The sequence below is a fragment of the Nipponia nippon genome, unplaced genomic scaffold, assembly GCF_047370975.1.
Source record: "Nipponia nippon isolate SJK-2023a ecotype South Korea unplaced genomic scaffold, ASM4737097v1 scaffold_4, whole genome shotgun sequence".
NCBI classification, from domain to species: Eukaryota; Metazoa; Chordata; class Aves; order Pelecaniformes; family Threskiornithidae; genus Nipponia; species Nipponia nippon.
In genome coordinates, this window is record NW_028262358.1 from 118,787,889 (window position 1) to 118,814,291 (window position 26,403).

The 26,403-nt window shown below is 38.4% G+C and overlaps 2 protein-coding genes across 2 annotated transcripts in view; one reads left to right on the forward strand and one right to left on the reverse strand.

Annotated features, from left to right (window-relative positions):
• Positions 1–23: 23 nt before the first annotated feature.
• FKBP1B (FKBP prolyl isomerase 1B) overlaps positions 24–26,403 on the forward strand; it is an 80,791-nt gene continuing 54,411 nt past the window's right edge. Inside the window, exons 1-4 of the mRNA XM_087775397.1 lie at positions 24–117; positions 2,735–2,852; positions 23,366–23,455; positions 24,103–24,239. The gene's annotated coding sequence lies outside the window, so the exon portion shown is untranslated. The remainder of the gene's footprint in view (positions 118–2,734; positions 2,853–23,365; positions 23,456–24,102; positions 24,240–26,403) is intronic.
• On the reverse strand, positions 4,189–18,948 carry LOC104014649 (WD repeat and coiled-coil-containing protein). The gene is made up of 3 exons (XM_009467317.2): positions 17,029–18,948; positions 8,107–8,227; positions 4,189–4,355 (listed from the first exon to the last, which is right to left on the reverse strand). Exons 1-3 carry the CDS (start codon positions 18,946–18,948, stop codon positions 4,189–4,191), a joined length of 2,208 nt encoding a protein of 735 aa, XP_009465592.2.

Here is a 26,403-nt window from a genome sequence, read left to right on the forward strand (position 1 = left end):
TGGGTGACTCTGGACAGGAACCTAGCACCAGCAGTCTCATCATTCTTCCAGAGGAGCCTGTCCTTTCTGCTGGTGAAATAAGGAGCCTAAAAGAGGGGCTTAGTGCCTCCATGAAATGTAGGTGATCTGAACAACTCCCCTTTTTCTAAACTGATCAGTTTTGGCCCTATAAAATAGCACTTCTGGAGGATGGTGAATGCTTCTCAATCTATGCTTTTCTCCTTTTCACAGCCTACTGTCTGCTCAACTCATTTAGTACAAACTCTTTCTATCTTTCCACATGCCTTTATCACTGTTTGTGCAAAAATCTCCTGTACAGCTTGTGCTTAATAGAACAGTCGTCTTGTATCTCTCTACTTCAATGATTCTCCATCTGTTCTCCATCAAAACCAAAGCTGAAAATTTATCCTCTGCTTTGCATAAATCTCTTCAGCACTTCTTCCAGTGCTTTTATTACTTTCAATTTTAACTTTACAGCCCTGTGATAGACACTATATAAGATAGTTCTGCACTGCATTGCACTCCTAAATCATTACCTGAAAACAAATATTTCTTCATTCAATTTTTGTCCATTTTGAAGTGCATGTATATGATTTAAACACTTATTTTCAAATATATGTACAAAATAGCGTATTCATAAATGGAGGGGGGGAGTGCGATTCTTTAACATTATACAGTTTTAATTGATATATAGTATATTTTTCCTAAGCCTTCCTATAAAATTGTAAGTGTCCAACAACATGAAGTGGGGTCCTCATTTATTACCAGACTAATTGTGCTGGGTAATGATAACACCTTGTTGTGGTTTAGCCCCAGCTGGCAACTAAGCCCCACACAGCCACTTGCTCGCTCCCCCCCGGTGGGATGGGGAAGAGAATTGGAAGGGTAAAAGTGAGAAAACTCATGGGTTGAGATAAAGACAGTTTAATAGGGAAAGCAAAAGCTGCGCATGCAAACAAAGCAAAGCAAGGAATTCATTCACTGCTTCCCATCAGCAGGCAGGTGTTCAGCCATCCCCAGGAAAGCAGGGCTCCATCACGCATAACGGTTACTTGGGAAGACAAAATGCCATCACTCCAAACATCCCCCCCTTCCTTCTTCTTCCCCCAGCTTTATATGCTGAGCATGACGTCATATGGTATGGAATATCCCTTTGGTCAGTTGGGGTCAGCTGTCCCGGCTGTGTCCCCTCCCAGCTTCTTGTGCACCCCCAGCCTGCTCGCTGGTGGGGTGGGGTGAGCAGCAGAAAAGGCCCTGACTCTGTAAGCGCTGCTCAGCAGTAATGAAAACATCCCTGTGTTATCAACACCGTTTCCAGCACAAATCCAAAACACTGCCCCATACTAGCTACTATGAAGAAAATTAACTCTATCCCAGCCAAAATCAACCTTCAGGCAGATTAGTTCCTACTTAGGCTCAATAACCCTTGAATCATACAGCAGGGGAAAAATGTCCCCAAAGTATAACAAATCCAAAAGTTCATTAAGCATCACAGAACTGAGTTTTTGAATTTTACAGCCAGTTATTCCCTGAAACTGATTGTTTTGTCATCTTAAAGTTTACTTGCCTCTTTTTATCTCCACCAAACCAAACCAAACTTTGAGAGCCATTCAAAGAAGCTCCTTTCACTCCTGATCTTCTCAACATTCAGATGGTTTTATAGAAGAGTAGTACATAAAAAATTAAAATGGTAGTTTGACAGACTGACAATGAAATGTCTGGTGATAATTATAAGTTCTGAGGCATCTTTGATGCCTAGGTACTCGCTGATCTCTGCTAGTTAAGATTTTCACCTTCTCAGAATTCCCCTTTTGGCTGTTGCAACAGCACTAAGGCATGGAGATGACAAAAGGTGGAACATGAGTATTTCTCTAGCAACAAGGAAGTCCTTATGAATAATGTATATAATGAACTCAAAGAAACTATACGGTAGTGTCTTGGTGTGTTATCAACCCGTTTTTCCTCAAGTTTGTATGTTTAGAGTGCAACATATTTTTTGCGTCTCATTAGCCTCATTTCAAGTGGATGAAACCGTGGGACTACCACCCGTAGAAGATAATATTTGTGCGAAAAATTTCCTTTTAGTTCTTCCTTTAGTTGAGCCTAAGTATTCCTCCAAAATATATCCTCCCATCATTCTAGTTATGTATAATTAAGTTTTACTTTACTTGGCCATAGCATAAGTATTGTAAATACCAGATACTGTTGTGAGACACGAGGATGTTGTTCAAGTGTATTTGCAGGAACTGCTGCTTCGAAATGTGCTATGTCATTTACAAATCTGGTCTTCCCTCAGCATACCAAGTCTGTGAACCTCTGTGTTACTTATGTGATTTCAATGATTTGTGCTGATTTCAGCGAAGGAAAGCATGACTTTTTACCCAATGACTTTTTACTGCTTTATTTAAAGCAGTAATAATACAAATACCTTTTTGAACACAATTTTAATGCAAAGTAGTGGGCAATCCAATGAACCAAATAACTGTAAAGTGATAGATGTGTTTAATAGTTAAAAGGTCAGATTTATTTTGTTTTGGTTTTTTTACAAACTGGAATGCTCCTTGAGGCTGCTTAAAAAGATCTTTGCGAACAAGGTAGTGCAAATATACCCAGCTGCATTGCATACCTGTGGTTGTAGGTGATTTAGAATAATGATTTCTTTGTCTCTGGGAGGATACTTGCATGAGAAGGACATTATTTAATTCAATGAATAGAAACTGTTTCCTTATTTCAGGAACTGAAGCTGTTCCTCATGAGATTTCTGGCTGCATCACTGGAATGGTACTAACGCCAAACCTCCAAATCCATTAAGTGCCTTCAGACCATAGATCTGCCTTCTTGATCCAGCCTTGGTATGGGGTGAAGTATTGTAACTGGATATTGGTGAATCTGCGACCTATGAACAGGCTTGCCATGGCTCCCAGGCAGGGAAAAAAGACTCTCCGGGAGTATTAACAAGACCCAAAATGCACAGTATGAAAAATCAGTCTTAATAGTAGCTTAAACAAGGTCATCCCTTTCATGTTTCCCTGAACGTGCAGGGTGAAGCAGGCCTGCCTTCCCGTGGTTTCTGCTGGGGCCTGTCCAGCAGTACAAAATGCTAGGCCTCACACACGTGGCTGCTCATTACACTTTACCCATCTCTTTGCATTTAGAGGAAGAAAAGTTAGGGAGTTCATTCAGTTCTTCCCTTATGCCTATTTCTGTCACCATAATCATGATATAGTTTAATTTTCATTCATCTGTCTGCCTGCTTCTGAGGTGTATCTGTATTGCCTCTTGTCTCCGAGAGTGAGGTTCACCTGACTAAATGTAAATGTTTGTATTTAAAGTAGTCACCTAGCTTGCTTTTGCAGTCAGTGGAAAGGAGTAGGCACTTATTTACTTAATAGGGATGGTTCCCCACAATCAGTTTTAGAAATCTATGTTAGGGCATGAATAATCTGCTGTAGAAATGCTTTTCTTTTTTGACTGATCACACAGGAGTCTAGATGACAGGTTCAGTGTAGACACCTGCATTTAGCCAAAAGAAGTTTACATTCAATGTCTTTGACCCTTTACTTACCTTGCAAGGTTTTTTCTTTCTCTTCTGTGTGTGTGTATAAATCTACGTGCTGTGTAAGACACTGACAGGAGACGGTGCTGCAGCCTTTTTAGTAATTGAACATTTTCATATAACAATTAGGCATTTCTGAAAACATTGCAGGTTTCCATGGGATCCAACTGGAACAGCAAAGAGAGCCTGAAGCAGATTTCTTTTTTATTTCCCTTCCCAGTTTTCCTTCATGAATATAAATGCTCTTTAGTTGTATTTTCTGCAGCTTTTGTGTGGACTATACACCTGTATTAGCTAGATTTGTTGTTAGTGCATGATTTTTAGCATAATATTGTTTCTCCAAGAACATCCTGACCACAATGAAAGTAGAGGCTAGTCTCTGCTCCAGTGCGCTGGCAGCCATTAACAGCAACGGCTGTGGTAAACTTCACTCTAGGTCTGATCCTTCAGAAGAAATCATGAGGGTCCAGCCCACCCTAGGATTTAGCTATAGTGTAACCATGCCACAGATTTTACAGTTAAAATACATTGAAAGTAGTGAAGACAGCTTTCTAGACGCTCAGTTTCTGACACTGCAGAATGTCTCTGTATTGTATTAGAAAAGAAGGTTATTACCGTTCTTTGTTCAGAAATTATGTCACTCTGCTTGGTGGTCGCATTGAAATGCTTTTTTTGTAGGAGTGACCTCCGCAGACTTCTGAACTGTCAGTTCCGTCCCTTATGATTATCTCTTGTGTTGCTTTGAATATTAATGGCACAAAGCCGTCCTTGTCTGCAGTGAGTACAATCCAAGAAGAGCCTACAAAAATTAAGCAAAAAAAGAAAATGAGTGTACTGCTCTGGTTACATAAAATGGACAAGGACGTTTTAAAAAGTCAGCCAGCGCTCGAGCAGAGCAGGCTTTCTTTTTGTGCACTAAAGCCTTATTACACTAATGACATTAAGGTCTGACAACCCATGCTAAACACACCTTTGTGTAAATGCGAAGGGGGGCTAAATGAAAGGTCTTGAGAGGTTTGAGGCCACTTTGAGGTCCCTTATTTAAATCAAGTTGAAAAACAAGGTGCATCTTTGCTAGTTCTGATAAACTATAAATACCTCCATTTTCTGAAAACTCAGCCAGCCTTTCTGTGCTGACTTTTGTTCTAGTGACATCAACTTCTGCTTATCCTTTTTGCTCATCTGCTCTACCCAAATGATAAAGAGATCATAAAAGCTGAAAAAGTTGGCAAAGAAAATGATTGTGCTGTATTTGTTCTAGAAGGAAGTAGGGGCTTCCATCTCCTTTACTGCCAAGCCAAGATTGTTCAGTATGTTTTCAAATTCATATAGCAAATGGAAGGAAGTTACACCTTGAAGATGATTTACAAAAGATACCATGATTTACAAAAGATGATTTACAAAAGGTGATATAACCAAATTTCTTGTCCTTTAATTATTTGTCAAATCTTCTCATAAAGAAGAGAATGAACAAAATCTGAATGAAATTTTAAATATTGTTTTTCTGAAAAAAAAAAAGGAGGCAAGATTAAAAACCAAACACATCAAAATGATTCAGGTTCACTTTCTGTACTGCATAGAAGCAGAAAATAAACCTACCCCCCCTTTGTTTTTTACTTTCCTTTGCAAATCAGTTTAACAGTGAAGCTATGTGTACCATATATATTTTTTCTAGTGATTAATCTCGTTCCTTTTGGACTGGATATTGCAGTTCTTATAGAAAATAGTAAATTCTCTATTTGTCTTTTTTCAGTTTGACATTTTATGATAAAGAAAAAAAAATCTGTGGCAACTGAAAAGCATTGTGGGAGCCCTTGTATCACACGTTTTTCTTAGAGCATGTGATCCTGTCATTACTGATCAGGAGCATTAGCTGGGATCTGAGGTAAAGAAAGCCCTGTTGTGTTCTGTTGTTGAAATTTTTAATTTTGGGAGATCAAACTGGGTTTTGAAAAGGAATGTGAAAGAGGAAGTGTAGAAAATCCAGGAGAACCATGCTCAATTTTTGTCAGTCATAATGAAGCATGTTCCTGGACAAGGCAGATCTCCCCTCCTTACACTATTAACAAAGCACTTTTCCAGGCTGCTACACTATTGCATGTTGTCATGTCACCTGTTACATCATAAGAAGATTGTCATTCCAAACCATGAATCTTTAATCTTCTACTCTTAATACTTTCTTTCTAATTCTGGACAGACTTCAGATTCCGTAAGCAATGGGCCTGAAAGTGGAGATTCGGCTGTCCGAATCGATAGATACATTGTTGGTCCAACTGATAAAGCATACTCTTTTGTCCCACTCTTGGGACTTTTTATTTTCATCCATTGAAATTCTCTGTGTCGTTGGTAACGCTTGAAGCGTATCCCACAAAATATTTCAGTGGTGGAAAGACCTTGTGCAGAATGTCATACCCTTTCGCTATGCGCAATTATTACGATGATGACCCGCCAAAAAGAGAGACTTCTGTGTGCTAATACCAGGGCACTATATGACAGGCTATATTTAGTACAGGTAATGGTATTACAGTCCTGGGCTTAAAGTGCACATGATGAGGCCAAGTTCATTGCTCGTATAACTCTGAAGATCTTCATAGCCTTCCTGTGGGTATGAATTCGGCCTACAGTTGTGAACTTCTTCTTCCCAATATATTCCAGTTTAAGTGTTTATTCATAGTAAAAAATGCCAGGCTGTCATTGCAATACAAGCATGCTGTTCATTACATCCCCTTTAATTATATGGTATTAAAGGATTGGAGTGATATTTTTAAACATCACATTTAATATTAATGCCTTGTGGCAAAGGAAAGATTTAGGAATATAAACCTGTATTGGTCAGAACTGAATAAAGAGCTACATAACTACTTCTGCCCCAAACCGGATGATTTTGCAGGATTTTGGTGAGTTTTAGGAAGATTCTTGTTTCAGTTTTTCTTTTGGCTGTCAACAAACAGACTCGATTTCAGAAAAGCCGAGCACCACATTGAACAGGAAGAGGGACATGTTAGGATGACTCTGAGACATTGTCTTTTTGATATCTCTGAAGTCTAATGCATGAAATTGAGGAGTGGCATTCTGCTAATTAAATATTAAGTATTTAACTGTTCTATAGAGCTGAAAATAGGGTTTCTCAGGCCCATTATTTATTATTTTCATACTGAATTCTAAACCTCTTTTTTAATTGTGGGCATTTGTTTCCAAAATCAAGAAGTGGAAGTACAGGTTAAAAATGGCATCCTTCGTGCCATGCAAGAGCAGCAGCCTGCTGGGAAATAGCTCAGGCCTCTACAGCAAGTGGAGTTTTTTCATATATGCCTCCAATGCGCTGCACAGTCAAGAGAGATTCTTGACAAAAATACAAAACCTGCATATCCCTATTTTCTGGTACAACTCTCGGAAACTGCCATAAGCCAGGGGAAAACTGAAATGGCCCAATGTGCTTTGGATAAAGGCAGCTCCCCTGATCTGTGTTTTATTTGTAGCCCCTTTTCTTCATTCTTGTGTTCTCATTAGCAACAAGGAGATAAGCGGAATATGAATGGCAGAATGGTGCATATTTTACATCTCTTTTCCCACCATCCTTGGCGCCAGCACCAGTAACATCCCAGGCCTGGTTTCCTTCTCATCAATAAGCCTATTACATAGCAGTCTGGTGTGTAACTGTCATTATTTAGAAAACTATAGCTTATATTATTACTTGCCTTTTCTTTTTGATTTCATCAACAGTTGAATTAATTTCTCATAAGACAGAGTATACCGATTAAGTCAATATGTGTCTCAGCCTGTCAGGGGCTAAGACAAGGGGCAAGACAGAGAGTAATTTGTGGATCTCTCAGTGTGGAAACCATGCAAGATCATAATTACAGACAACTATTGTGTAGCATAAGATCGTAATAGACTGTGATGAGAAAAGCCATCAGAAGCATTACAGAGAAACGGCTAAAAATAACAGTATGCATGTTGCTGAGAAACTAGCATACATGAACAGACAGGGACAAGGTAATTCAGAGACCAGTCTGGGGCTAGGATTTCCCTAGCTGCTTCTGTCCTTACAAGTTAATCAGCAGTGGGTGGTAGAAATGTGAGATTGGCAAATTAGAATATTGAGCTTCGTTGTTTATCTTACATTAAAATAATCCCAAATGCTACACGATACATACATATATCATATTCTGAGAATGAATTTTTCTCCAGCCTACCCTCTGTTGTTAGGTTGGGGACATGCTTGTAAAGATGGGCAAAGCAAAATGCCAAAAGGTCTCAAGGAAGCATTTCAATTTGCAGGTAACACAGTGTACTGATTATTTTTGCAGCCTTCCTCTGTAGAGGGATCTAACATATCACCCTGGTAATAGGTAGTTCTGCAGTTACTTAGCATTTAAGTGATTTCAAGAGACAGTCTGCCATATTTCAGACAAAGGAAAACACACACTTATAAAAAAAAGTTGGCTATCTCCCTTTACTACAGTATGGGGTAATTATTCTACCACAAATGCGTCTTTTACGCTAAAAATCTCAAGTGAAACCAGATACCAGAAATAAAAAGAACATACCGTGTTTCATTTCAATAACAGGCAGATCAAACAGCTGCTGGACTAAATTCAGATGGATCTTGCCATCACAGAGGAGAACATCTTTTGTTTCTTCAGTAACTGCTCCATTTGAAAAACTTTTCTTCAAATGCATATATGTAAAAGAAAAGACCTTGTTAAAGGCTTAGACATTGTGCCCGAGTTCTTTTAACCATTCCTCTGCTCTTACTCCTTTCAGTTCTTTAGGCATTTTGCTTTTTCTTTGTCTGTCTTTGCTACAATTTATAGATGATGCCATCATGCAGTGCAATTCTAAGCACAATCTCATAGTCCCACGTGAAGAGGAACATGCCTCTTTTTTGCTTTGTGTGCTTATGCAGCTCAAAACTGCATCAGCCCATCAGTATATATAATGTATTAGGTCATGCATATATATGTCCGTTGGGCCTTTCTGCCTGAAGAATCAATTCAGTGGAAGGGAATATATCATGCCTGGAATAAAGTTGTCCAAGATGTCCAGAGCAAATGAGTACTCTGCTCAGTTTCAGTTGTACGTGTGGGTGGTTTTGATAGTCATTAGTCAGCTATTCCACCCCAGTAAAATAACCTCAGTTCTGGCACAGAGAGAATTGCACAGAGACTGGACATAGCGACAGTCTCTCTGAAAAGCTGTCATAACAAGGTAGCTTGGGAATCCTCTGACTTTCTTTGAGAGAGAGGGAATGTATGGATGTATGGCCCTGGAATTTGCTCTGACATTCACTAAAAGAACACCCTTGAATACAATGGTGGCATATTCGTGCTTCATGAAGTTTAGCTGGCCTTCAGAATCGACACCTTTGTGTTCCATCATTCTGGTTACTGCAAACTGCAAGGACCACAAAATAGTTGAGCTAATATGGTTATGGAGTGGATATATATTTGCATTTACATTTTCCTACCTGCTATCATTTGAAAGTCATTTTAGCATTAAAAATTTTCTAGTGACTCAATGCCATTATAAAATATATGCGAATTGGACATTTTCTTCTAAATAATCTTGCTATACTTTGTCCTGTGAATTTCATTTTGTTCTTCCCTCTCCATACTTTCCACCTGTGTAGTTCCCATGTGTTATGATTTTTTTTTCCTTTGGCATCCCTTATGTTTGCAATACCCCCAGATTTAACATATTTGTTATGTGAATGAACAGGTCTATTCATCCCATTTCCCAGACCTTTCTGTTTTGTACATTCAGAAGGCAACCAAGTTAACATTTTAGAATGGGTTGAAAAGATGTCATCTAGCGTAACTCCTGTTAGTCCTACCCTGTCTGTGTCTACTTCATACCCTTAAATCTTTCTTGCTAATATGAAGCTTACAGTTGAATGAATTCACAACTGCATCTTCTATTTCTATGCATAGAAATCTAACTAAATAAATGTCTCTTTTAATGCTTATCTTCGTTTCTAATTGTGTTGTCTTTTGACTCTGTTGTTCTCTCAGTGAACACGTGCTTTTTTTACTGTGTGACAATTTTTCTAAACCAATCAATTTCTTTTTTCTGTACGTAGTATGTATGCTGTCATGCAACTACTTTGGATTCTGTAAATCAGAATGTCTACCAACTGTTTCAAAAGTATTTTTTCCCCACTCTGTCATAAATTGGCCATGCAGATAGTCTATGGCTGATTGTTATTTATTTATGTATTATGATTCACTGAAGATGTAAGAACCATAAAAATATCTTTCCGTTAAAAACTTAAACTTTCCAACTTTCAAAGGTCTTATCTCTTTCCCCATTCAAAACAGCCAGAAATGTGTTGCTGTGTAATTAATAGAGAAATACCTAAGAAATGCATCAAGGAAGTATCACTTTCTTAGTCATAAACCTTTTTATTACAGCTATAACTATATAACAGAACTTCTTTGTCATTTTTAGGTCTCTTCATATTATATAGTACTATATTCTATTGAACCTAAATACACTTAAAACTCAATGGGCTGAATGTTCAAAGCATGTGCTTTGCATTTACATTGCAAGATGCCGTTTGCCTGTACAGGTATTTGTGCAAAGCTTGTCATTGCTGCATATTGTGGATTAGCACATCTAACAACTACTTCATTTTCCTGAATTCAGCTTGAAATAGCAGAGTTTATTCAAACTTGTACTTCAGTTAATGAATTATAGAAAAAGGTGGACTGTAAAAGAGACAGGTGCATTGCCTTGACCCGAGTGGTTCATTTTTTCACATGGATACACTTCAACTTAAGAACAGTCAGAAAACAATCTAGCTCTGACTGTGTTGACTTGAAATCAGTTGAATGGAAATGTATACTAAGGATGACTTCGTTCTACTATGTTTCCTACTTAGCCTTGCAAGTTATTACGGGAACAGCCATTAGAAGTGGAAGATGTTTTTGTATATACAAAACTACATGGCATCTATTTTTTATCCTAACCAGTTTTTCAAGTGCAGACCTCAAAGCTTAAGTTTCAGGGTTGGTTGTCTTTCATCACTTGTGAGCATTCATATTAGTTATTCTCTCTGTCTTTGTCATATACTTCTGTTTATAATGATAAACTTAATCAACTTTACATTTATTTTTGTCTGCTGGCAAATTCTGTCAGGTCAAGAATCTTTTTCTGTTTTAATCTTCTAATTATTTAGCCTTTCTTGTTTAATGTTTAGTTTAAGTGATGACAACATGCCTTGTCTTTGAGGAATATGTTCACACACGTCATATCATAGATTAACCAATTTAAACCCATGCCTTCTTGAGAGGCAGGTAACTGTTAGTATTCCCTTTTTATAGCTGATCAAACCATTACACAGGAAGATTAAGAGATTTACTTGAGGTCATGGAAGTAATTTGTGACAGAGTTAGCAATACAACTAAAATCTCACTTTAGTACTTCCCATTTTTATGCCTTAACCCAAAGACAATTTTCTAGGCAAATCTAAAGTCTAATCCACCTCTTCCCAAAATATGTACCTGGTTTTGCTATGTTGCTTATATATCTCCAATAGAAGCCAGAGGACTTGCCATTCTCAGATTAAATCCCTTAATGTTAGTTGTTTTATCCTAAACCAAAGTTTATTGGTAGACTAAGAACATATTAATCACAGAAGAAACAAATACACTTCCACATATGTGAGTGGATATTTTCAGATTAAGTTTCTTTAGCCAACTTCCTTTAATATGTCAAGTCCAGCTCTCCCGCAACAAAAATCCTACACAAAGAAACCATCAAGTCAAGAATTGTTTTCCTTCATCCATGTCAGCCTGCCCCTCGATCAGAGTGTATAGCCTATAAAGGGTCTTCTGGGCAGCAGCCAGCCCATCACAGCATTGCCAGGCTGTCTTTCAAAACTCATGTTTTGGAATGCAAATATATATGAGAAGAAAACCATTTAGTAAGGCAAAAAGGGCTCCTGGATTTGATGTTATACACTGTATGTCTGCACGATAAATAAACACGTCTTTTATCACTTTTTTAACCCCACTGAGCAGTCAGCTAGTTCTGCCTCTTGGCCTTTTTCACTATTTATCTTGTATTTCCTAATGCACTGCCTACACTTGGCTGGATGCTAAGATCATCTTCATGAACTTAAATTCAACAACTGATGAAACAGCGAGGTAAATAAGTATATGCTACCAATCAGAATTGTTTTTACTCACACTGCATTAGTGATCGATTGCAGTTTGAATGTGTCTTTCTTGCACATGGATGTCTAGAAATGTAAAATGAGGCCTCACAGCTGTGTTTCCCAGTATTGCATTACTTACTGGATGTACCTCACTGATGTACCCACAAACTGCCTTTGTTCTGTTCATAAACGAATCACATTTTTGATACATAGTCATCTTGTAGTCGCTTAACACGTGCAAGCTTTTGTCATCCTTGGTTGTTTCCAGCTAATGAATATCCAGTTTATAGCAGAAATTCCTCCTGTTAATCCTGGAATATATCACTATGCAATTCATATCAGTTCGTTTCAATCCATTTTTTTTTTTAATTCTAGATACTAAGGTCATCAAATTACAGGTGCGATATCCTGATCCTCTATTGAAAATACTACTGACTTTATGCCATATGCAGATTTTATTAGCATATCTCATCAGATCATTAATGAAACTTTTAGATTAGCCTGAAGATCAATCATGAGAAAATCCACTAGTAAATTTCTTCCGTTTTCTTTTATATTACTATAACCGTTTACTATCTTCCTTTCAGCCACTTCCTTAACCATCTTATATTTCTTCTATTAATCCCTATTCTCTGCTGTTGAACAATAATTTCCCCTGTGGCACGATTTCAAGTACTGTACTGAATTACAGGTATTTTAAATATTATTCATATCCTCTGTGTTAATAATCTGTTCTTTCATAAAGGAAAGGTATCAGGTTAGTCACATCTCTGCATTGTAAGGTGAATAGTGCTGTAGTTGCCTAGAACTCTGTTTTCATTTTCTTAAACCCTTGATTTCAGCTCTTTGTGTTGTGCTTCAGTGGTAATTTCAGTTCTGATACCTTAGTACCCATTAGTCAGCTTGCTTTTGCCTTGCCCCCACGTTCATTTTGTGGGATGAGAAAAAACTAGTAAATTAAATAGACGTGGGGGTTCTGGCCCAGAAGACAATGAAAAGAGAGTTAGATGGCTAAGGAAGAGCACTGAAGAGGAATGAGAACTATGATTTTTGACATTCAAAGTACTGTGTCTCATTAAGCCTGGTGCAGCATTGCCACGGGTGGTATTAATTAGGTTTGGCAGCCTGCACTGCTCCCCTTTCCTCTCATGATTCCTACCGTTGCTGTGATTCCTGTTGGATTTTTGGTGGATCCTGATTTTTTTTTGGTGGAGATCTTTTAATATTGTGGTGGAGATCTTAATATCTTTGCTTGCCTTTATGTGGGATGTTGCAATTGCAACCTTAATTAACCTGTCAGAGAAGCATAAGCCTGTAAAATGTTTACGTTGGAAGAGATCTGAGGTGCTTCGGGGTGCTTAAATCCCAGTGCAGTTTGCATTTATAGTGCACATCAGCATTTCGGATGATACGATGTTAGGATTTCTCTACCCTTGGCTCCCTGTTAATAGTTCTGCAACTGCTGTTTCAGGTATATTTTCATCTAAGATATACCCTTTGTCCTCATGCTTGTGCTTCCATGATCTTTGTGTTTTGAGTGTGGAGGTTTTTTTAACTCAGATCTTTACTTTCTTTGCACAGTACGAAAACGTGGATTCATTTTTGACATTACATGTTCCTTTTCTTTTGCATCTATGTATCCAACAAACAAATCATTTGCTCTGATAAAACGTATTGTGTCTCCTCTACAATCCCTGCTTGTCTGCTGTTGATCAGTTTCAGAACATTGTTGTCAGAATTTGTTCTTAACAAATTCCTCAGCCTTTGCTCAAAACGTTATCCATGCATTAATCACACCTTCTCTTGACTACTGCAGGTCTTTCTTTTACAGTCATCCTAAATCTCTTCCTTCTAAACTTCAGGATGGCTGACTAGTTTCTTACTCCAGGGAACAGTCATTTCACCTTCCTCTTCCATCATTTTCATGACTTACTTTCTATTGCTCAACCCAAGTTAAAATTGCCCTTTGGATTTCAGAAAGGTTCATGGTCTTATTACATCTGATCATTGCAGCCTGGTCTTTGCTCATTTTACTGTGCCACCCTTATACTACCCTTCTTTATCTCTACTACATGTATTTCTATCAGAAGAACTTTATTGCCGTATGTTTGGATCCTTTCTATTCATCTCTCAGCTCTGTGTAAAAAAAATGTTTATTTTATAGCTGACCTTGGCAATAAAATTTCCCATAGTAAATTGTATGAAGATGCTATAAAAGTACAAATTGACTTGTATACATTTGTTGGTGAGTGCTAAGAAAAGGAAATCATCATGACTAATTGCTGAAAAGGTATTTATTTCCTGTTTAATTATGCAATATATGCTCTCAGTGATACACACTTTTTACATAATACTGCTTGTGAGCAAAATGTAGGGGCTTTAAGGTATTCTTCAGATTAAGATGAATCCTGTTCCTCCTGAAGAGGTTTGCCTAAATGCCATTAATTTCAAATCCAGATTGGCTTTATTTCCACTGTAATTAGCTTTTGAATGAGGCTAGTTTAAATATTCTGCAGCTGTTTCTTTTCTGGGGATGATGAAAGTATCTTTTTGCAGAATGAAACAGAAACAAATCTGTGACAGACCCTCGTCTCTTCTTTTTTTTTTTTGTCTTTTTAAATAATATCCTCTTATTGCGTTTGTCTGTCTGCCCTCCCACACTATCCTGAATCACAAGTCTGTATGTGATGAAAGAGCAATAATATTTGCTTTTCAGGGTTGAACGATCAAGTCACCTCTGGTGGCTGAATGCTATTACACAAGTGATAGTGCAGTGACATTTCCAAAGTGTGAGTGATCATGTTTTTATTTTATAGCTATGGGCTACAAAGAATATAAATTCTGGTAGTACGGCATGGACGTGACTTCAGAGGAGTTATAGGTAGGCTAGCACTAACAGAATAAACAAAGGTTTTGAAGACTATTTAGTGAGCAGACGTTATGAATTATTAAGTAATATACATTCTGGTTTATATTATGGTTTTCTAAGCAGAACTGGAAACATACGTAAATATGTCAATAATGCTTCTGCACAACAGTGTTTGTAATTGCCCATTAATTATTGCTACATTTTTATCTATTATGTTTTAAACTTTTCTTTTATGTTTTTAATGCATAAATATGGTTATGCAGTACTGATCATTGTATTTTATAGTACAATAGATTTCTCAATCAAGATTGAGCCTCTGCCGTGCTGGGGATTATACAAACACTTAAGAAGACATGCACTTGGCACAAAAAGCTAAAGGATAATGGCCATATTATTGACTGGACTGCAGTGATCCTAAAGCTTAGAATGTTTTCCACAGGCAGATATTTATATCATAAGGCAATAAAGCTATTTCCTGACTTATTGCACTGTGAACACAGAGCCTGGCTGGAACCCACAGCCCAGCTGGTCTCTGAGCTCACAAAGCGCTAATCAACTCCTGAAGGAAGAACAAGGTTCAGATGTCTGATTCCAAACTAATCAAAATAACTATTTTCTGAGAAAATTATTAGCTGCCTATGAAGCAAATATTTCCCTGTCTGTCTGGAGGCCTTTTTGCCATCAGTCTATTTTTCATTATTTTTTGGCATCATGCTGTGATCCTGTTAGATTTCAGAAGAGGGACTGAACTATGCAAGGCATTAGTTGAGACTTACACAGAAAAGCTATGTGTGTCGGAAAGACATTAAGTGGCACTTTTTCTGAGTCATTATAATGCGGTACTAGTGGTGCTTTCTGCTGGATCAAAGTGAAACTAACCTGTTCAGATAAATAAGAGTCTTCCTTTCTAAATGTAGTTAGTCTAGCAGTATTTTAGAAGCACTAATATTTTTTTTTCTTCCAAAGAAAAAAACAGAATAATTAATTCTTACTGCTTGTGCAAGCGAACGTGCACAGTGACTTCAGATCTTAGATTAATGTTACGTGTCACAAACAAAACTTCTCTTTGGAAAGGTTAATCCAATCGAATCCGAGAGAGGGCCGCTTGCTAAATAAATAAGTTGATTTATGTTAAGAAATCAGAATTAATTTGAACATGCTAGAGAACAGAAGGGCTTGCTTCTTGGCAAATAAAATCCTAAATTATTTAAAACAGACATGTTGCTTTTTTCACCAGAATTCGTATAATGTATCCAAGTTAAATTATTGACTAATTCAGATTGAAAGCTTTGCTTTTATCCAGAGTACCCAACATACTAGAATCTGCTTAAAGGCCAAGTAAACAATTGCTAAAAAGTAATGAATATGATTGAACTGAGTCACCATTCCCTTAATGAGTGTTTAAGGAGGGGTACTTAGATGTCTGTATGGATTCCTTTAAAGTAAAAGGAAGTCAAATTTGTTTGAGAACTACGTACTTCGGCATCATCACAATGTAAAGTATTACTTTGACATAATGCTGCTTATGTTGCAGTAGATAAGAATGCATTTATAATTGGCATCTACATCCTGACAGGGACCCCAGCTTTAGCAGCAATAACCCTAGCATCAGCATGACCAAAAATGTTATCAGTATAATGTTAGTATTACTGCGAATAATACTAAGAATAATGGCCAGAAATAATTACCCAACCTACATTCCTTAGTTGAAATTCTTATTGAAGCCAGTAGGAATTTTGCCAAAACAAGGGTGGGCTAGGAACATGATGATTTGACATTCATCTGTTTATTTAATGAAATGATAATTACATGTTGACAGATGTTTTTTTCCTGAACATTTGAAGTGGTAATATGTTTTATAAATGGAGTATGTCCAGCTCTGTGAAGATTAGTGGTGAGAAATTAAAGTAGAAATAAGTCAAGTTTGTGTCATGCCCATCTGAATTTTCCATAAATTGAGATTCAATACTTTGTTTCAGCCTTCATGAGGGTCTAGCTATCTTCAAACCTTGGATTTGAGCTCAGGTTTGAATTTGCTACATTTCTGGTGGGCTACCATACCACCCTATTGATAGGCTCATCTCTACACTAAACTAACATATAAACCTTTTGTAGAGTGACAGCTATTTGACTCTGTTCGCTCTCTTTGATAGATGCACACAAAATCAGCTAGTATCTAAGACAGTTGTGCATAATCAAAGAAGAACAAACAGACACAAATCTACCATGTGAAGTATCCTCTAAGTTACCCACATCATCCTGAGTTATTGCTTCAATGACACAATACCATTTTAGAGTAAGCTTGATGCCAAACTCAGGTGACGTTTCTCATGGGTTGATAAGAATTAAACCGCATCCTCTTGATTTAAAGCTAAATAAATACAAGATTGTTTAAAAATTTAGTGTCCTATCACAATATTTTTAAGCTGACAAAAAAGTTACCTGGTAAGTGATATGAACAACAGGTGGTTCCTGTGAACATGGATAGGCTAAAGATATCCTCCTCCCATTTTTAGCGAAGTCTGTTATTTCAGAAAGACTCAGTTGTAACTCATTGAAGCTGCCACAAAGTCTCTCTAAATTTCTAGATATGTGACTCATGCCTCTTTCACTTGGCAAATTGTTGTTTTTAGGAGAACTTGATGTTTCTTGGATCACATTGAACTGCACTTTAGGGGAAGCTGGTCTGCTGGAAAGCCTGGTAGGTGTTCCAAAACCAAGAAGAGACACTGAACGATTGGTAGGTTCAGCATCCAGTGTTTCCAAGGCCACTGAGGGGTCGCCTGGGAGCCTTTTTTCATCCAGGTCACTCACACTTGATGAAGAGCTCTGCTCATAACTAGGGCTTTTTACTTCTTCGATGAGTCTTCTCCTGCCGCTAGGAGATTGAATAACTGTGCTTCTTGGTATTAACAGCTCCCTGCTTTGCGGTTGGTCTTCTGTAGCAAGATTTTCAAAGAACTTTCTTTTTCCAGGTATATTAACAGAGGATTCAAAGTTATAAAACGTATTCTGCTTAGTCTCAGGCAATGCTGAAGAATCTTCTTCCAGCATCAATTCTTTGATCATCAGACGCATTACATACCTGTCTGAACTTGAAGATGGAATGAGACTAGGCCCAGGGAACTTTTGCTTGCCAATCAGAATCAATAGGAGTTTATCTGTCAAAAAGCATAGGCCCTTTGGTCTTTCATTTTTTTCCAGCTGGATTTGTTGAATATGAGGCATGCAAGAAGAGGTTACGGAATACACCAAAACAATATTAGAAGTATTAGAGGCTACTGCCACAATCTGAGCTCTAAGGTCAAAAGCCATTATATCAGGAACCAGAATACCTGGGATGGTGACTTTTCTGGTGGTGGTTACCTTCCTCTCAAAAGTCACCAAGATCAAGTGAGAAGAATCTTGACCATTTGTTGCTGCAGACTGTTTGCGTTTCAGAGTAATAAGAGGACCGGGATCAGACCGACGGTGGTTTGCAAGGATATGGGTTAAATCCACAGGACCTGACGAAGAAGAAGCAACTGAATCAACACCTGATCTGTCTGAATCTGTGGACTTTCTTCGCAGGTCCATGGAGTATTCCTCATCGCCAAGCACCAGAGCAGACTGTGAGATTAAAGAACCAGTTTCTGTACCAGGTGGCATATCAAATGCAATGCCCGCATTCAAACCACAGATATTATCTAAAGGAAGCTCAGTAGCTACAGCAATTTGGAAATCCAGTGTGGCATCTATAGCACAGATATAACCTCCCACATCAAAGACTGGGCAAAAGGAGCAGGTATTCAGAGTTTTCTGAGCATCATCCCATATGTAGGAATGCAGGGCACTGCCTATAGCAACTACTAAGCGATTACCATCCTTAGTCCAGCAAGCACAGCGGATAAGCCCACTGCTTTTGATATCTGCCTTAACTCTAGTATTGTCAGTACGAACAGCATGCAAGACGGAAGCATCTCTTTTTGTAAGCACAGCCAAGACCTCCTTCTTTGGATGCCAGACACAGCCCTGGGAAAGCAGTGGAAATGGCTCACCAACTTCACAGGTCTGAGAAATCAAGGGTTTGTTCTTCTCTGCAGTGCTGTAGCACAGCTGCCAAACGCTAACATGCTTTTTATGCTGAACAGCAAGCAGAGCTGGGGTGTCTGTAGAGCAACATGGGCCCCAGTAAAGGCCATGAACATGTTCAAATTGACCAACAACACTTGAGTCTCCAAACTTTAGCTCTCCGTTGTGATAGCATAAAGCAGTCAGTATCACTTGCTTCCCATCTGTCCAGGCAATTCCATGCACGGGGTGGATGGCCTGATGTAAAGTGTTGAGACCAGTTCTCAGCAGTTTTGCCTTTCCCAGCTCCATCTTTTAAAGCTTTCTGTCTACTGCTGGTTGTGCCAAAGCAGAGAATCCATGGAATTCACTTGCAGATCACGATGAGGAAAATTTTTTCTCGTATCTCCTTCCCTTCCTTTCCAGAATCAAGCTGGTCTTTCTGCTAATAATCCAAGAGCCTATATTGTGAACTCCTTCCCAGTAAGCCTGCAGCTGCTCTTCTAAGTATAAATCCATGTCAAAGCTGCTTTTGCTATGTCTTTTCCTGGGAGGAGTTATCATCTTCATGTGATGGCTAACAAGGTTTAACCAATTACTGTACGTTTTCGTAGAAGTCTATTTTTAACTCTTCACTGCTGGGAGTATATTTAAAAATAACACTCTAATACCTTGACCTTCAGTGAATAAAGGTCTTTGGTGAAGGCTGGAGAGAGATCATACACTGTTAAGCCTAATTATTAAGCTACAGCCTGAAATAATGACCTGACACATCTTTCAGCCAGCCTTTGAAGGATAAAAGAAGATTTAAACATACCTGAGAACTGTACAAGGCAGACAGCAATCTCTGACGGACAGCATCTTTCAAAGATACAGGACCCTGAGTGGCTATGAAAGGAAAGTAGAAAAGGGAAATCATGCTCTGTTCTATTAGTAGTTATAAGAGAATGAAGAAGGGTGCGATTTAAAAAAAAGCAAAATAGTCTAGAAGCAAAGACAGCTGATCAGTGTTCATTTTACTGGGACAGTTTTCCTAGCTCCAAATAGATACTGATTTCTTTCTTGGTCTTCCCAGCGACCTGTATCTGAGGACTGTTCCCTCATCATGTAGCCAAAATGCAAAGAGGAAGCCAAAATTTGTCTGTTTCCCTAAACTCTGCAGTTTCTACAATATGTAACAGAACATCAGGCAAAGATCCTTGAGTTGACAAAGACCCAAGCAATCAACTCATCTAACCCAGCGGGGCCGTGTGAGGATACGCCGATTTGTTTCGGCTGTATTGTTTCAGGACCAGAGCTGGTCAGATGGACTACCTTGGGTGTCTCCATTCTTCCCTCCTCAGTGCATCCTTTTCTGGGGTTAGCTTGGACAGAGCTTGCATACTGCTGAACATAAATTGTCAGGGTGGGATTCATTACTTAAATATAAGCAACCATTACTATTTTCAATGCCCTAGGATATTTGAGACAGCCACACTGGGCTGGCAGATATGGCGTAGGACTTACAGAAGAGTAGTGCCATTCTGGAGTGGCAGCTGGCAACAGAGATGATCCCTAGATCATCCCTAGACTGTCTAAGATGGCATTAGAAGCTTATATACAGGTAACTGATTCCCATCCTCAGCATCTTTTTGTAGTTCTTCTTTTGCCAGCATCACCTTTCTCCTTTGATGTAACTTGTGTCTCTTGCTGTTTACATAAAAACAACAATGTGAATAAATTAGACCTGGGCAGAGGTTTACAAATTATCAATACAATCACTATGGTTAAAGACGTAAGACTTAACTATACACATTCTGCATCTTTGGCTTTATACTTTATATATTTTTATAGTACTCCCTGGGAAAAACTGACCTCTTGTTGAAGGCAGTTGGACCTCTGTTGTAAGAATTTTTTTAGTATCCTTCTTCCAGGTGTATTTACTGAGGATGGTGAGTACCAATAAAGAACTCCAAATTTATGTAAAGTAATCGTACCATATTCTCATTCACAGCTACTTGTTTTTTGTAATTATTTCATGAAGATTACATTCAAAATCAAGACTTTTTTATATTCATCAAGGACAAGCCAGCAGTGATGACTGGAATAGGTAAAAATTAAAAAGTTAAGTACACAGGTTAGAGGATCCCTTTTTATGCAGGTTCCTAAATTTTTGGTCCCTGTCTGTGCTTGCAGTGAAACCATGTTTTTTAATGATTTTACCTTACCCATTGCTAACACAGATGCCCAGGCCGCACTTAAGATGCCACTCTGCCATACCTGTTCCACTAGGAACTCTGACTATTCCGCACTTCCTCAAAGTAGTAGCAGGATTGTGGTGTCATATATTAGTGGTAGCCTTTTACCCATAGTAGTTGTAATGAACAGATGACATTAAAATACAATCCCAGCAGCTCCACAAATTTGCAGAGTCTGTATAAGATATTTTTGTTTTGCTTTAAAATAATGCTGCTTTGCTGTCTTCTGGATGTATTTTCCTGAAACTGATAAAGCTATTCTTTAGCACAGCCATCTCGTCTGCATTCTGAATGGTGCTTTAAATATCATAACAAAACTACGTTGCAGCTGGCTTCTAGCAACCTAAAATGTGTTTTGGATGCAGAAACTTCTGCCTCACTACGACTGAAATGCTCAGAAGATGTTTCACTAAGGATGATGTGTGTTCTGCCAGCTATGCAGACATCTTGAGATCATGGACTACTCATGTGGAACACTGGACTTTATTTGCTGGTTTTTTTCATTTCATCATTTCTCATAGCATGCATCTGCTCTTCAGCAGTGTCTGTGACATTATCAGAGGGCGATACAAGGCTGAATCTATGAGATTTGCCAGTAACAGAATCATCCTCGATTTTGGAATTACGGATGTCCCACAAACACTGAGGTCTTGAAAAATATTTGTAGCACAGCCATGGTGAGGTTTTCATATAGCTCTGAAAGCGTTAGGAAATAGGACTTCATTTGATGTACTTATGTTTATTTCTTGTTAAGTCTCCAAGATATACTCAGATATAAAAGTGACAACATCCAAAAAGCTTCACTGGCATGGTAGTAAGGTGATGAGGTAGTGAGGCATGATATATTCACAGCTGATTTCTGTTTTGTCCAGTGTTAAGATTTTTTTTCACCAAGCCTTAGCACCTTCAGTTCACCAAGATTATTATACACCTCCTGTATCCTATCACATACCATCACTATGGTAGAATTTTTCTAGAAAATCTGAAGCAAATCAATAAAGGTGCTTAACAGATAAGGAGTTACGCACTTCATTTAAAGCAAAGGAGGTTCCGAGATCTCTGACTACAAGGAATGTTTGTAATACAAGTTCAGTGAATGTGAGATGAGGCCCACTAGAAACCAGACTCACGGAGAGACACGAAACCTTTGATGAGTTTGCTGTGGCCTGTTCTTTAATTCTCTAAGGCACAGTGTTCCTTGAAATCTGCAGGGTTTGGACACACCACAAGGCCTGTTCTGTAGCAATCGAGTTTGAACCTCGGGCTCCATTGGGATAACACTTGAGGATCTCAAGGAGAATTTCCTCCCATGTTTCATTCTGTGGTTTTTTGGTGGGAGAGAATAATGTGGACAAGAAACTTCTGTGTGAAAAGAATCATCTGGTACCTCCATTAGCACCATACATGAGGAAACTAATTTGAGCTAAGGTTACCTTTCAGAGTGTATCTATCTTTAAAAAACTATGTAAATAATAGAAGACTTGTAAAATATACAAAGGGAAAAAAACATAGGTTATGCCATGATTACAGAATTTAAACAAGTTAAACTCGGGATCAAAGCAAATTGCAGATGCAGGCACAAGATGAATGAAAGAGACAATGAACTTATGTTTGGCACAGCCTCGTTTTTAAAAACAGGATAAAAATAGAGAGCGGGGAAAACAAGTTCCCCACATTCAGCTAGCATATTTTTTCTGGAAACTGGTAAAACATTTAAATAATACTTCTGTGTCACCTTGGCATGCACAGATCTATATAGCATACGCTCAATATAAAGGCCAGTAACTGAAAACTCTCCTGGCAATACTACAGTTTTCCTTTGAGACCCAAGAAAGCAATGCGAAGAGTAATCTGTTAGTAATCGGAGACACTCCAGTGAGCAACCACAGTCTTTACACTGATACCGAGCTAGATTCTGATCCTATTAACATCACTGTGCCTATGATTAACTTTGGTATAACTCAGATCAGAATGTCACCCGTGGTTTAAACAAGGTGTTTCAGCTGGTGGCACCTTGGCTGGCTCTGTCCTGCAGAGTGATTCCAGCCAGCCAGCCTCTGGTGCTTCGGAGGAGATGGTTGTTAGAAGTAGCGTACAAAGTCCAAAACCGAACACCGCCCACCCAGCTGCACATAGCTGTTAGTAGCCGTGAGTTCCCATTGTTCATAATGAATGTTGGAAAATTAATCCAGCCCTCATTGTTGCAGAGGTTGAGCTATGCTTTTTTATAATACTGGTTTTGTATTGCTGTTTTCTCAGATTGCTATACTTACTATTCACCTGTCTTGGGAAATGGTGAATAAATTTTGAGGTCAATGTGGATCAGAGCTAATGAGTTCCAGGCTCTTTAAATATATTTATCTGGATATTTCTTGTCCAGTGGGAGATCAGTATCTAAATATCTCTGTGGATCTGAGTTCAGTGCCTTGCTGAAAAAGCTGATATTCAGACTTCATTTTCTCCTTTATTCATGGTAAAATAACTTTTTCCAGGCTAAATCTCGCTTCAAGTTAATTAAGTTGATGTTAATATTCCTGGTGACTTCAGAGGAAGACAGATCCAGCTCAATATGTAATAAAAAGGTAAGAGTAATAATTTGTCTAATACTAATTTAACTCAACTTTATAAAATGTCTAATGCTTTGTGGTATTTTTACTTTAAAAATATTTCTATTTAAAGCTACTTACCATGATTTCACCAGTTTAAGTCGATGTGTCATTTAGTTCAATACTTTCAAGAAGCCTGAGTAATGTATTTATTTTTCCCCATTGACATTTCTTTGCCTTGAGATCTGATTTAAAAAAATAGTTATCTGTCACAAGCTAACTGGAACAGAATGTAAAAATGATGCACAGTTAATAAAGATACAAAATACGTAATCTGTCAGAGCAGATCTACTGATCACACTATGTAAATCAGCATCCTTTTGACAGTGATATGTCTGTGTGCTGTTACTGCTCTCAGAATGGGATTTAACCTACTAGCTAGCACGTTTCTGTATGTATGTCACATGCAGTGGGAAAGATCTAACGGAAGATTGTATTTTTTACATAAATGTATTTAAGAAAACTGTTAAGAAGTTTGGTTAATTTAAAAAAAAAACACTTATGCAAATTAGTATGTAAAGGTAAGGCCCTGATCTTTTCTATGCAGGCTATATTCAAACTAAGGGGACTTCAGGCAGGAAAGTCACAGCTTCTTTCTAAGACTATTTCTTTTATACTTGCAGCACCCTGGCCTTACCCTTCTGGAGTGACTGCCCAGGCCAAATGTAACAGGCTAACTTGATCTGTCGTCTGCTAAATAGAGGCATCTATTATGGGGACACATATGATGGAGGAGACACTGCTAGAGTACAGACAAAAGGTTTGCAGCTTTTTGTAGAAGTTCACAAATTCTCTGAACTCACTTCCACACTCAGTGACGTGCTGCTAGATGGCAGCTTTCCAAATGTAGTAAGTCTATGACTGACTGCAGCCAGTCCTCTGACATGTGACCTCCAATTCTCTGAAATCCGCCTGGATCTCAGGGAAGCCACCAGAGATGCTCCATCATATCCTTCCAACCTGAGCTATCCATCAGCCTTGCAGGAGTGTTGTCAACAGTCCTCTTGATGTTTGTGGTTCTTGGAACTCCCTCTTTTCTGTAATAGAAAGGCAAATATCATGCAATTCTAACATAGCAGTCCAGCAAGTTTGAGCGAGTAGAGTTGGTGGAACGTTTGTTGGTCTCCCAAGCCTCCCCTTTTGTGGTTTAGAGTAGACTCTTGTGGTTCATTGGGGTGGGGAGAAGAGAACCAAACCTTTTCAGAAGGCCACTTCATTCTTGCTCCCAGCAAGACTGTGGGGCCCAGTGTTTTTCTGGCTTTCACAATGCTAAAGCAAAATAGGTGAGAAATTAGGAAGAAAAGCACATAAAGGGTAGTTATGCAAACACGGTCACAGCGAATGAGATGCATTTCACATTTAATTGTAGAAGTGGGATTCACCTCACAAATTAACATGCCTGCGTTGAGGTATACATATGGCTGCCCACATGAAAGCAGTACCCAGGCTCCCACTGGGCAACTGAGTTGAGCCTCAGCTCTGTAACATATCTCTAGACATACACACTGTAGTTGTCTAAGTCTGACCCTGCTTACTGATACGCTTAAAAGTCAGTGGTGAGAAACAGACACTTTTAGCGCATGATTCATTCCATGCTAAAGTACCTAAAATAGATAAATGAATCTTGCTTTCAGAGTCTAGCTGAAGTACTCAGCTAGAACATGGTTATGGACAGATAAATGCCAAGGAATGGTTGTGTAGCCATTACACGCCTATCTGTTACAGCTAGCACATTTATCAATGATCAGCCCACTGATAGCCCTTTCTAGAGCTACGTGATTCCTACATCCCACATTCCTCCCACTGCTGAATGCCCTCTCTGTCTCAAACCACTGTTTTTTGACTTAATACTCCCATCTGTACATTCCAGTCTCTTGTGCTCGCTTTATAAAGCAATCAAGAAGTTTTCGATGGTGTTCTTAAAAACGAATATTTCCTGAGCTTGAGCTGTGTTTGCATGGAACAGAATCTTAAGAAAAGTGACAGAAACTCCAGTACTTACGTTATTATAATTAGACTAGGCAGAAGAGTATGAAATGTTCTTTAGGAAACATTCCTGTCTTGGCAAAGAGAGGGAATGAATGATCTAATAGGTCTTTCCATCTGTAAGTCAACATTCAGCTTCCAAATTACGCCAGTCTTTTTCTTTCATAGGCATTAAATGTATTTGTTTTTGAAGACGTCTCTTATTAGTACCTTCTTTTTTACATGATGAGGTAAATTTATACTTTTGAAGTGATATTTTTATCATTTTCACCAAACACATCAGGTAACTTAGGAACTTTTTGCATGGCTAAATGATAAACAGATCATTCTCATTTGAAAGTGACTTGAAGAAGAACAAAGGATAATAATATTTTTAGCAGATACATATGTATCCCAGCTTGGTAATTCGTAAAGGTCACTTAAACTCTGTCTGTACTGGGAAAATAATTTATTATTGTAATGTAAGTCAGGACAGTATGAGCCTTACATAACCCTGTATTGAAACTGGTTGGTTGACAGTGTAGACAGAGTCAAACTCTTAGCAACATCTATTTTGGAAAGTGGACTAGAAGGCAAATTTCAGAAAGTATATCAAATTTGTTTGCTTCTGAATCATGTGGAATCCAGTATCTATTCAAGCAGTGAAACCATAGTTGAGAATCGTGGGTTGTCTCTCTGAATCTAATGTTGCTTCATGTATGGGATGTGTATGATGAAAACACTTCTGATGGCCAGGTTACATGAACAGTTTTGCTGTTGCTGTCACTGGTAGAGCGGTTCTACTTTGGGGATGATTATGGGGCAATCTCAGAAATATCTAAAGAGAGCTGCCTCCCAGCTGTATTTGGAAACCCTTGTAACAAATTGCCTTTGACTTGGTCTTCCCTAGAAATGTTCTTGCTAGTTAGATTTAGCGGGATCTCCCTACCTCTCCCCCC

Bases quoted from the DNA above. Each gene is read 5' to 3' on its own strand.
- LOC104014649 (XM_009467317.2), bottom strand. From the start codon at position 18,948: ATGGAGCTGGGAAAGGCAAAACTGCTGAGAACTGGTCTCAACACTTTA. The intron at 8,228-17,028 runs GTAACTTTTTTG...ATGCATTTGAAG, and splicing joins TTGTTCATATCACTTACCAG to AAAAGTTTTTCAAATGGAGC. The intron at 4,356-8,106 runs GTATGTTCTTTT...TAATTTTTGTAG, and splicing joins TGTTATTGAAATGAAACACG to GCTCTTCTTGGATTGTACTC.